The sequence below is a fragment of the Centroberyx gerrardi genome, chromosome 11 (assembly GCF_048128805.1).
Source record: "Centroberyx gerrardi isolate f3 chromosome 11, fCenGer3.hap1.cur.20231027, whole genome shotgun sequence".
Classification (NCBI taxonomy): Eukaryota; Metazoa; Chordata; class Actinopteri; order Beryciformes; family Berycidae; genus Centroberyx; species Centroberyx gerrardi.
Window position 1 is genome coordinate 15,876,124 of NC_136007.1, and position 11,341 is coordinate 15,887,464.

At 38.8% G+C, this 11,341-nt stretch overlaps 2 protein-coding genes across 2 annotated transcripts; both read left to right on the top strand.

Moving 5' to 3' along the window:
* The first annotated feature begins 4,123 nt into the window (after positions 1-4,123).
* gng8 (guanine nucleotide binding protein (G protein), gamma 8) lies at positions 4,124-4,593 on the top strand. The gene is made up of 2 exons (XM_071898099.1): positions 4,124-4,207; positions 4,465-4,593. Exons 1-2 carry the CDS (start codon positions 4,124-4,126, stop codon positions 4,591-4,593), a joined length of 213 nt encoding a protein of 70 aa, XP_071754200.1.
* Positions 4,594-5,301: 708 nt separating this feature from the next.
* tmem45b (transmembrane protein 45B) lies at positions 5,302-11,319 on the top strand. The gene is made up of 6 exons (XM_071898250.2): positions 5,302-5,425; positions 7,090-7,291; positions 7,386-7,598; positions 7,710-7,894; positions 9,146-9,288; positions 11,053-11,319. The coding sequence occupies exons 2-6, from the start codon at positions 7,102-7,104 to the stop codon at positions 11,162-11,164; spliced, it is 843 nt and encodes a 280-aa protein (XP_071754351.1). The 5' UTR covers positions 5,302-5,425; positions 7,090-7,101; the 3' UTR covers positions 11,165-11,319.
* Positions 11,320-11,341: the final 22 nt, after the last annotated feature.

Consider the following 11,341-nt stretch of genomic DNA (forward strand, 5'->3'; position numbering starts at 1 on the left):
ATTTTCTGAAGTTATTAACATGTTTTCAGCGTTGTAAGGGGGAGTTTGCACTCTCCCACTCTCCCAGAAAGAGACTTTGAATGTAGCAGTAATAATAACACGTTGGCCATGCTGAAATCGTCATACATGGGACAAAAAATGGATCAACTGACTTTTTTATTTTGCAGCAATAGCTAAATATGTTTGGGGGTGTGTGTGGGTGGGTGGGGCATTTTACATCACTCTTGTGTTTAGCCACCCTACCTACTATGAAACCACATATGTCCAACCTTATGTGTCTATTTTATTCTTTTGCCATTAGATATCTAGTGGAACACTGACTTGCATTACTTTATAGCACTGAAAGCTTACAGTTAACCCATAACTATGGGATGAATTTGAATTTATTAGCCTACCATGACTTCGTCCAAACCATTTCTTTTTTCTTTTTTCTTTTGGTAACAACTGATGAATTACAGTGATACACAGTACAGTGCTTTAGATGTAAGTCAGTCAGTATGTCTGATCAGTGTTGAGAGCGGGCGTGGAGAGAGGTGGTTCTGGGATGCACTAATGGAAACACTGATTGTTTTCCCCCCGTGTTTGTGCCACGCCCACAACCTGCTCATCACACACATGGGTGCATCTTCTGGGGCAGCAGGGGCGTAAAGGCCAGAAAAGCGGGTCTGTGACCAGAACATTGCTAGGCTGAAACCCCCAGACCATCTGGGAAAATCTGGGTGGGGAGAGTCAATGAGTTCCCAGCAAACACTTTGACTTTGAATAGATGTTAACACAACGACCCGCCCCACCCGTGTAAATATAGTGCCAAAATGAAAGCTGATCTGTCTGTAGTCATAGCTGCTACCTGCATTATTTTATTAATCTGGGGCCTAAATATCTTTCTGTCCATCCTAGTAACGCTTTATTTTACAGCCCGCTAATTACGGTGTAACTAGTTTGTAATTATGGGGTACTATGAACTTGGAGAAGAAGGGCATAATTACGAAGTATGCAGTAATTACGAAAACAGTTACGCCATAACTACCTTATAAATCTCTAATAATTACAAAATTGTTACCCCTTAATTCCCGGACTTCTTGTTTTGTTACCCTGTAACTACAGCATTGTTATTTTACTAGTACCCTATAATTACAAACTAGTTACACCATAATTAGCGGGCTGTAAAATAAAGAGAATAGAGTATGGTCAAATAGATGTTTGTAAATCTGTGAATGTCAGATTGAAAATAAGATACTGATTTATGCAAATCAGCAAGGTTCTCCCTTCCTGTCTGCTGTTATCACTTCCTGTGGTACGGCTTCTGTCATGAATTAACAATAAGTAAGAGTGAGGGAGAGAGAGGAGAGATGCTAGATGGATGATGGAGTCCATACTTGTCAGCAATGCGTAGAAAACATTTCTCTACATATTACCAGGCGCAGACTGATTGTTCACCACTTGAATTATGCAACAAGATTCTGGGTAAATCACAGTATATTTTTGGGCCTTCAGTGACAGAGACTGGTTTAGTGGAGCAGGAGGAGTTGCTTACTGGTATGCTGCCTTATCTTCCACAGTGACAGACCAATTACTGCAGGGAGGGAAACACATGCTAATGAGGCACTTGACATTTAACTCCACAACGCTGCCACTTTGCCCCCTGCTGCTGTCTGGCACAACTGTCAACCCTACAGGAGAGACTGGCAGCCTTGACGGAGGATAGCTATCAGATAAATAGATCTATCCTCTGAGAAACCTCACACACATCATCAAAAGTTCCCCTAAAGTGCAATACTACTTGGTCTTGGATACACTGCATATCATCAAATGTCCTAGTGTATTGTATAAATATTGCCATATGATGTAATATAAAGGATGATGCTCTTGCAATAGCTCAGTATTTGTTTGGTGCTTGACTTAACTTGGTCTTTTTTAATGGGTTTATACAGCACACACATTAAGACTCATTAGGTCACTTCACATGAAGCATGGTGCATTTGGAGTCACCTACTGTTATGAATCTGCACAATGCACTTTGGTGTAGTCTGGAGGACTGTATGCTTCATTCAATTTTGTCAGTTGATAGAGAACCTATCAACTACCTTTTGTAGATACCTAAAATACACAAAATACAAAAATACAATATGTGACAAAGAAGGTTTTCAATATGATGGAGACTTTGAACCTTTTGGGAGAGAAGCACCATCAGAACTCGTTTTCAACTCCATCCCTTGCATTGTAGCACAACGCCTCATCGTCAGGCAACATGTGTCCATCCCTTTGTAGAGGCTGAGACTGTCAAACTTCCCCAGTCTTTCAAAGTGGAATAAACAACCAAGTCTAAGTTGACATTAACTCCCCATAAACCGCTATTTTTCTACAGGACATTGGAATTTTTGGATTTTTGTCTGTAAAATTTACTGTCAGAGCTGCTGAATGTAAAATGTTGAACTGAAATTTCTGTTGATCAGGAGGGCTTTTATTGTGAAATCTACTCTCCAATTGTGTCACATAATGAAGTTGTTATACAGTAAATACTGATCATTCATTATGTGTTCTTAAGCATGTCATAAAACATGCCATGAACCTATTGTGCATGTGCTGGGTAAATGTATCTCAAAGTAAAGACTTGATAGTTGTCTGATTATGAATTCAAAATAAAAAATGAATTAAAGTCGTGAAAAACAATCTTATTCTCTGGAGAGTTCCCTCCTTACAGCCTAAGGCTCTTAGTTTCATGGTGCTGTAAGGTGTTAGGAGAAGCTGTACTACATGTAGCAACCATTGTTACAGTGGCAACACGTTAATACTTGACTGTACATTTGGAAAACATGGAAAACTGGTGGTTTCAAATCGTGAATCATATTTTTTTTTCTTTTTCAAACAGGTCAGTGTGTCAAATACACTATGAACAATTCAAAATAAATATCGAATCCTATTCAGGCTCTTAAGAAATATTTCTAATGTTCCGACTGAAAACACAAGCTATTCTAGTTATTATCTCAGGTAAGCGAGTGATAGAGACTGTATCAGGAGGAAGGTCACACCACATGTTGCCTGTAGCTGCTGCATTGAGCCCATCATGGGGGCAGAACCACAGCTAATTATTTGAGGAGGTAACCTATTAAAGCCCTCCTCCTCATCTTTGCCATTAATCTCACTTCATTTGTAACTGTAAGTTGGTGTAGAGGACCCAGTTGAACCTCAAACGGACTTCCATCCCTGCAGCCCAAGAGAAGCTGTCAGTCTTCTTGCGGTGAGTAATGTTATGAATTATTATCAGCTATTATCACTCTTCAGAAAATATGCAATTTATATTAATCTGATGTTGTGAATCATTCAGATAGATGCATGGAAAGAACTTTATCAGATATCAGAACACATGCTCTGATATTGATAGCATTTTTTACAAGTGAAGTGTGAATTAGATATTTTGTACATAGAGAAAACTATTGGTGGTATCAACTAATCACACTTGCATTAGTGCATTAGTCACAGACAATTTATTGCTGGCTGCTGATGCTTCTCATTTACTGCCCTCTAAAGGGGTCAACAATGTGAGGTGACCCTGAATCAGTCCGTGCCAATAATTGAGCAACAAAGGAGACATGCAGAAAGGACAGTTAGAAATGTCATCGCAACTCTGTTTTATGTTTCATTCACCTGCAATGCATGATAAATGTACTTTACCGTAATGTTTCAGGGAGCAATAGAACATGTTCTCAAAGGAGGGCGAAAAGGCAGTCATTTGTGAGAAGATGACAAAGCAAAGCGTTACAGTGACAGATAAGAGTTAGCTGTATTTACTTTCCCGGCTATAGCGGATGCTCCCTCAGGGGAAAGCTGCTCCCGCCTGCCCCTCCCCTCCCCTCCCCTCTCCTCCCCTTCCTCTGAGACCCTCCCTGTGCCACTTCCAGCTGAGACCCAGGGAGCAGAAATAACAAGCTAATTGAAACGGACTCCTACCATGGCAATGGATACCTGCAATTTGATTCTCACTGTTTTAGCGTATTAAGATAGTAATCGTATCATTTTGTTCTTTGTGGATGAAGCAAAATATACTTTCTATATTATTTGATAACTGTCTAAACATTTGATGATTTTGATGCAGGTTGACTGACTTTTGTGGGAAACGGGCAGGATGTCCAACAACATGGCCAAGATTGCAGATGCCCGAAAGACGGTAGAACAATTGAAACTGGAGGTCAACATAGAAAGGATGATGGTAAGTCAGCACATCATGGAAGTACACAGCCTGATAATTAAATTAACGATCTGCAGGTATTGCATTAGGATGCCCAACGTATGTGAAAATGTCTTTATTTTAATATAAATGGTTTATCAATGTTGAATTGAATAAGGAATTAGCTAAACTTGAAATACCCTTTTTTTCCTGTATCCTGCCCACTTCACTCCACTCTTTGACACCCTCTCACACACAAACACACACACATGCATGCTCACACACACACTTTTGCACAGGTATCGAAAGCAGCAGCTGATTTGATGGCCTACTGTGAAGCTCATGCCAAAGAGGACCCCCTGGTGACTCCGGTGCCATCCTCTGAGAACCCATTTCGAGAGAAGAAATTATTCTGTGTAATACTATAACCCCCCATATGTAAAAGAAAAACTTACACACACTAGCATTTCTAGTTATTTAATGTGAGAATTCAATGCCAGCTTTAATGATAAAGCCACTAAGAAAACCTCTACATTATTTTTTACATTCAGTTTTGTCATTTTTGTAAACCACTCCAATATGTGTTTGAGAACTGACTTTACCTGAAGGATGATTATCGACTGAACATGGTAATGACTGCAATAAACATTTCTTTAAAACGGGTGCAAAGTTCATTTAAAAGGGCCAATATACAGCTGCCTCTCCCTGAGCACACAGCCCGACTCTGAGCTTATATATTAACTCAAATGTACCCAAGTTCCCTCTAAATATCATTTGTGCTCCATGACAGGTCTCTGGTGTCTCTTCATAACCAGGCAGTAACATCTTAGATGGCATTTTAAGATATTAAAATTAAAGGCAAAATGAATTGTGGATTTACTTTAAACACAGATTGATGTATTATAAATATAATTTCCCACAAGCTCAATATCTTTCACAGAATCATGGGAAAATGATTCTACACTCAAGGTGACAAAGAAAAATATCTATTACTTGTTATTACCATGCATGATTAAAACAAGAATAGCTCTACTGTTTTTTTTGTGTCTAAATTAGTTCCCAGGAGGATGGTCCTTGGTCACACAAAGCAATGCAAATCATGGGTGGAGCTACATGATGATCTCAGTGCGGCTGCAGGTACAGACAGCAGGTGTGCACAGTTTACACAGACCACAGCGCTCTCACTCACTTCACAACCAGCAGGACTCACAGGTTTTCAACAATACTTAGACCGTTTGGGAACTAGTAGCAGCAAACAAGGTATGAAAATTCTGTTACAGTGTAATCATCTGTTTTAGACTGTGGCTTTTATAGTGACAGGAAAGACACATTTTTCTCTTCTGCAACAGTTTGCCTATATCTGAGCAGGAAAAAATCTGCAGTGCAAAATAACTAGTCTGTTCTTAAATTATTGTATCAACAGTTTTTTACATCAACAAATGTAAAGCCTAAGTTTATATGATAACTACACACTTTTGCTTCAAATTGTTTTTACAGAAAGACAAAGTAGCAGCCTTCCTTCGCAGATTAATGTAATTTTATTAGGTGCTAATAACATCTAACTATTGGCCTGTACCTCCAAACAGTTCATGTAGAAATGTGTAACAATGCATACAGGGTAAAAGGATGAGTCAAAGGGGTAATCAAGTCAAGTCAAACATGGCCAGTCGAGAAAAACTTGTCTGACAGAACATACCACTCCTTTACGTAAACACACCGGCGCCAAATGCCCACTGTCACTACAGACAACAGAAGGAAACACAGAAAGCAGATTTTTAAAGGATGTATGAATCCAATGAACCAACATTATACTGTCTTATCTTATATTATTATTAAGTACTATTTCCTAAGTACAAATGGCCTACCTGTAACATGAATTCAGACACTAACATATATGAAAAAACAGGCCATAGCCTTTAATTTCTTAATTACATGTTGTTGAAGACCTCGTGACCATGATACTACTGTATGTTTCTAGTTTTTGTTGTTAAATGTATCCATTTACATTGAAAAAAAAACAACACCAAAGAAACAGCACATTGATCAACTATGCATTTTTCAACCAGTAACATTTTGATAAGCACAACCAGTATTACTTTCACTGAAATCCAAAATGTTTTGATCTTGGGCAGCCAGTATCTCCGTTCACCAAACCGCTCTGTTTGATTTGAATTTCAATTTTGCAAGACAAATGAGCAGGTATGAAAGGACCTATTCCTCTGAGTATACTCTAACTTCACATCTCATGGTTTACAGTGAGACCCATAATATCATATGAAACTTGGTATTGGAAAGTCAAACTGAGTGTCAATGTTTTAGACAAAATTCTGTTTGATGTTTTGGCTTTAAACTCACTAAATTTCACTCTCCTCACACAATTACTGTGAGGTGGAAGCCAAGACTGCCAGCTTTATTTGAGAATATTTTCAGCCATTTTGCTCATGCTTCCACATTTGGGGTTCTCATAACTGTTCATAAATTCATTCAAAATTCATTTTACAATTAAGTCAATCATTTACTTTGCAATAACTTCTATGTCAGCAACCCACAAACATCACCTGACTTTGGATATCTCATTGTCAGGTCCTCTCTCTAGTCCTTTTGTGTTTAAATGTATCTCTTGATTTATGGAACTTCAAAGGACTGCTTTTCTTAAGCTTCTCATCCAACATCAAACTCAAACCTCAAAGTTATGTCGAGTGTAGAGCCAAAATATCAAAGTGTTTCTGACTAAAAATGTGGACGTTATGGATGCAGCAGCTTAGTGCAGAGCCATAAACGCCAAACATAACTGAATTACCATTTGTTGCCATATATGGTTTTATCTTGTGACCAAAGTGTTCCTGACTGAAGTGTTATTGATTGATTCAACTTTCTTATCAAAACTTTATAATAGAGACGTACTGTATCTCTTATGTTTTCAGGCCTACTAAAAGATGGCCAACTTTGGAGGGCATGCCATTCCTGGCACCTTTTTCCTGCTGTATGGTTTGTGGCTATCAGTGAAACACACTCTCCGACACTACTGGAGGAAGAGCCAACCTAAAGCGAGACAGAAAATGCCCCCGTTCTTTAACAAAATGGACTACTTTGAGGGAGGATTCACAATCTTTGCTGCATTTGTCGGTCAGTTGTCCTCCCAGTGCATCTGCATCATTTAACCTCTCAAAACCTGCTCCAGTCGTATCTGAGTCACTTGTCTCATACTGTCACACTGCAGGTATTATGGTTGAGCAGTTTGTGGTGGATGGGCCCCACGCTCACCTCTATGACGAGCCGAACCACTCCTGGGTCAAGCTGATGAACTGGCAGCACGGCACCATGTACCTGTTCTTTGGAATCTCTGGTATTGCATGTGTTGTCTCTACCGCATCCAAATCGGTGCCAACTGGACTTGACCGCCTTGCTCTCTCCCTGGCTCTCTTTGTTGAAGGTAAAGTATCAAAGTATCAACATGGGAAGCTAGATTTCTCCGATGTGATTTCTCCTCACTGACATCTGTATTTGAGCTAAATTCTGTGTCTGACTCCCCTGTATCACCCAGGGTTTCTGTTCTATTACCATGTGCACAGTCGCCCCCCGCTGGACGCTCACATCCACTCCCTGCTGCTCGTGGCTGTGTTTGGCGGGTCGGCCAGCACCATGCTGGAGGTGTTCAAGAGAGACCACATCATTCTGGAGCTGTTCAGGGCGTGCCTGTTCATCCTGCAGGGCTCCTGGTTCTACCAGGTGAGAGCAACATGACTGCTGTGACAATGTTGTGGTGTTTAAAATCTGATCCCTGGGACACAGCCTTGAACATTTCTTGATCTTTCAGAGAGATTTCTGATTTGACACGTCTATCTTGTACTGTATTAGTCTGTTAAACACACAAAGTTGTACAAATCCAACAGTGTTTTTTTTACTACTGCACACTTTACCTACTTTACTTTTTATTTTTGCCCAAACAATGAGTGTTGAGTAGCTGCAGCAGTATAACACTATATGGCTGATTTTTGTCTCTTCTGGTGTTATAAATACACCACCGAATCCTACCCTACACTCCACTGAAAGGTGTGATAAATGCTCTCAGATATATATTTTTTTTGTCCAGGGAAGGGATTTGCTAAGCACACATGCTCTTTTTCTGCTCTGCTCTGCTTCATCTTCATGAAATTACACACGTTCACACCTGGGAGCTGCCCAGTTGTACTGTTGGCACCCAGGCAGCTCCACCGGAGCAGTTGAGGGTTATAAGCCTTGCTCCAGGGCATGACAATGGAATCTGTTACTTATTACATTTTACTGCCCGGATTTTTCAACCTTGTTCGTAGATTTGAACAGGTGAACTTCAAGTCACTAGGCTTCCACCACCAGAATATTTTATGGACTTGCTATGTTTTACAGCATAGCATTGCTAAACAAACCATAGATTACTTATTTATTCTCTGTTTTTGGTGCAAGATAAATATGTGCAAGGACATGTATAATATTTCTCATACTTATGAGCTAGTATTCTTCTGTGGATATCTTTAAGTATCAACACAGTTTAAGCTGTTAAAGCTACAAATTCCATTAAAAACTTCAAACAAGTACAAAATCAAGCTTATAATTTGCTGGCTATTTACTCGACAGACAATTATATTCAGCTTCTCTTGCTTATTTAAACCACCATTTCAGTCACCTTGACAGTATAATTTTGAAATTACATGACTAAGAAGATGAATGGCCACCTATGACAGATCTGAGACATTGCATATATATTGCACACTGGACATATCTTCACTATTTGTGAATCATCTGTTGGCAAAAGTGGAACTTGTTACTTGTAACTTGGAAACAAGTTGTTAAATTTAAAAATTACCTCCATTAAGTTTTTTGTAAACACTTCAAGAACAACCTTGACAGGCATTAAAGACAAATTAGAGAAAATGTTCATGTGCATGACACCAAAGGTATCTGTTCAAATCTGCTCCTTCATCATGCTATTTGTTCTTTCAGATTGGATTTGTACTGTACCCATTAAGAGGACCACAGTGGGATCTGACGCTGCATGACAACATCATGTTTGTCACAATGTGCTTCTGCTGGCATTTAGCTGTGGCCCTGCTTATAGTTTCCATCACCTCTTCTACAGTTTGGTTGTAAGTATCCCGTCCTTTTGTACCTTTTGTAACTAAAATCATTACAATTATTGAATGTAACATAGTAACGTGTAATGGGCTCAATTTATATTAGATAGTAATAAAGTTTTGGTACACAATAAACAAAATTACATTTTATCTTATGTTACTACTATATGGTATCCCCTTAGTTTCATGGTATCTACACAAGAGAGAACTGTAAGTTGATGTGACCCTGTTTCCATTAACCTGCAATAGAAAGTGACTCTCCACTCTACATTTATTCAAATGATCCTTCACTGTCAAATACACAAAAGTTGCAAAGTGCTAAATATTCCACTTAATGAGGAACACCTTTTCCTCATAATGTGAACTTGTCTGTCCCATATAATGCAAAGACTATCATCCTCCTTCATGCTGCAATGCAACATAATATTTGGTGGTGTTATTGATGTTCATGTGGACTGTTTTAAAGGCTTGGGACACAGCTAATATCAGAATCAACACAGCCAGTTTTATTATTCTGGCTGCTCAAACTGGTCTAAAGTGACTCTAATTCCCAAAAAGTTTGGAGCCCCCTGGTCGAGGCTAAGGAATAACAAAAGTAACTTTAAATATTAAGAGCTTTGCAGCATTCTTGTGTATCATCATAATTCAGATAAAGCATCTAATCCAATAAAGGATTACTTGAATAACCATGTAGTGTTAAGTGTCAATTTCAATTAAAAGGAAATTGGGTCAAATTAATTTACCGCTCTCTTTTGCATTTAATTAAACTGAGGGGAAACTAAATTGGTAGAAGGACACCTTGATTTCTTGAGTTTTAGTCTGATCTTTAATTTTCCCACACCATGCACTTGCTGGCCTGGTATCACCTGCCCTGTGTCTACAGACTCGGTTTGGATCTTTTGATCTTTGCAATTATTTGATAATTATGTGACGCAAATGAACAAATCAGCTACTTGTTCACTCTGAGAAGCCTGCATGGGACAAATAAGTAGCAATTTGTTTTGCCTCATGCTTTATACACTACCAGTAAACAAACTTTTGAATTTATTTGTGTTAAGTGTATAACTAGCCCTTCTAGAGTATCTCAAATCTATTAAATTGAAGATGCTGGATTAGGAGTGACATTTCTAAGAACTGAGTTGGTATTACGTTGTTTAATTTGTAGAGTTTTGTAGTCCAGGTGCAGGCTCAGTATGTTGGAATCACCCTCAAAGACTACAAACAGAGGTGCTCTGCTAGAGCAAGGGGTTATACTGTATTTTAAATGAGGAACGTTAACAGCAGGATGATGTAGCAAGTGTGGAAACCGACCTTCAACTGGAAGGTCCCAGTTTCAGCCCCTGTGATGGCAAACATCCGCCCTGCTGCAGTGTCCTTGAGCAAGACACTGAATCCCAACCAGCTGCAGGGGCGCTGCTCTGATCTCCCTATGGAGAGCAAGCGAGAAGACAATTTCCCAGAGTATCAGAAACAAAAATATTATTGAAGCTTTTTTTTTTTTCAGAAAACTGAAGTATGAGTAATTATAGAGAAACTGAAAATTTCTTAACAGATATATTGAAAGGGACCTCAATATTTTCAGTTTTAGTCTGTTATCCCTCTTCAGCAGACACCTGCCACATTGAAGGGAACATGTTTCTCTGCAATACTTCAGCTCATCACTTAACTAGAAAATCAGTCATTAATGTGTAATGTCAATTTGTTAATTTTTTCTTCATGTTTGTCTTAATAGAGGAACTGTCATTTAAAGTTGTTTTTCCTTTCCTGTTCCTAAAGGGCAGTGAAACGATGCTCAGGAAGGGGAAGGGACATCGAGATTGGAATGAGAAATACATCCTCCAGTTCAAGCTCTGAGAAAGCTCTACTTGAAGGGTCGGATGAAGAGTAAATGTATGACTACGGTTCTTTTTGATTTTACTTAAATTTGATTTCATTTTCTATGTTGACATGAAATCCTTTTTTTTTTAAGACTGCTGTTTTGCACATTGTACTTTAGATTATATTTAAAAATCAATAAAACACTGATAAAATCTGTTAAAATTATATGATATTGTCGCCTGTACTG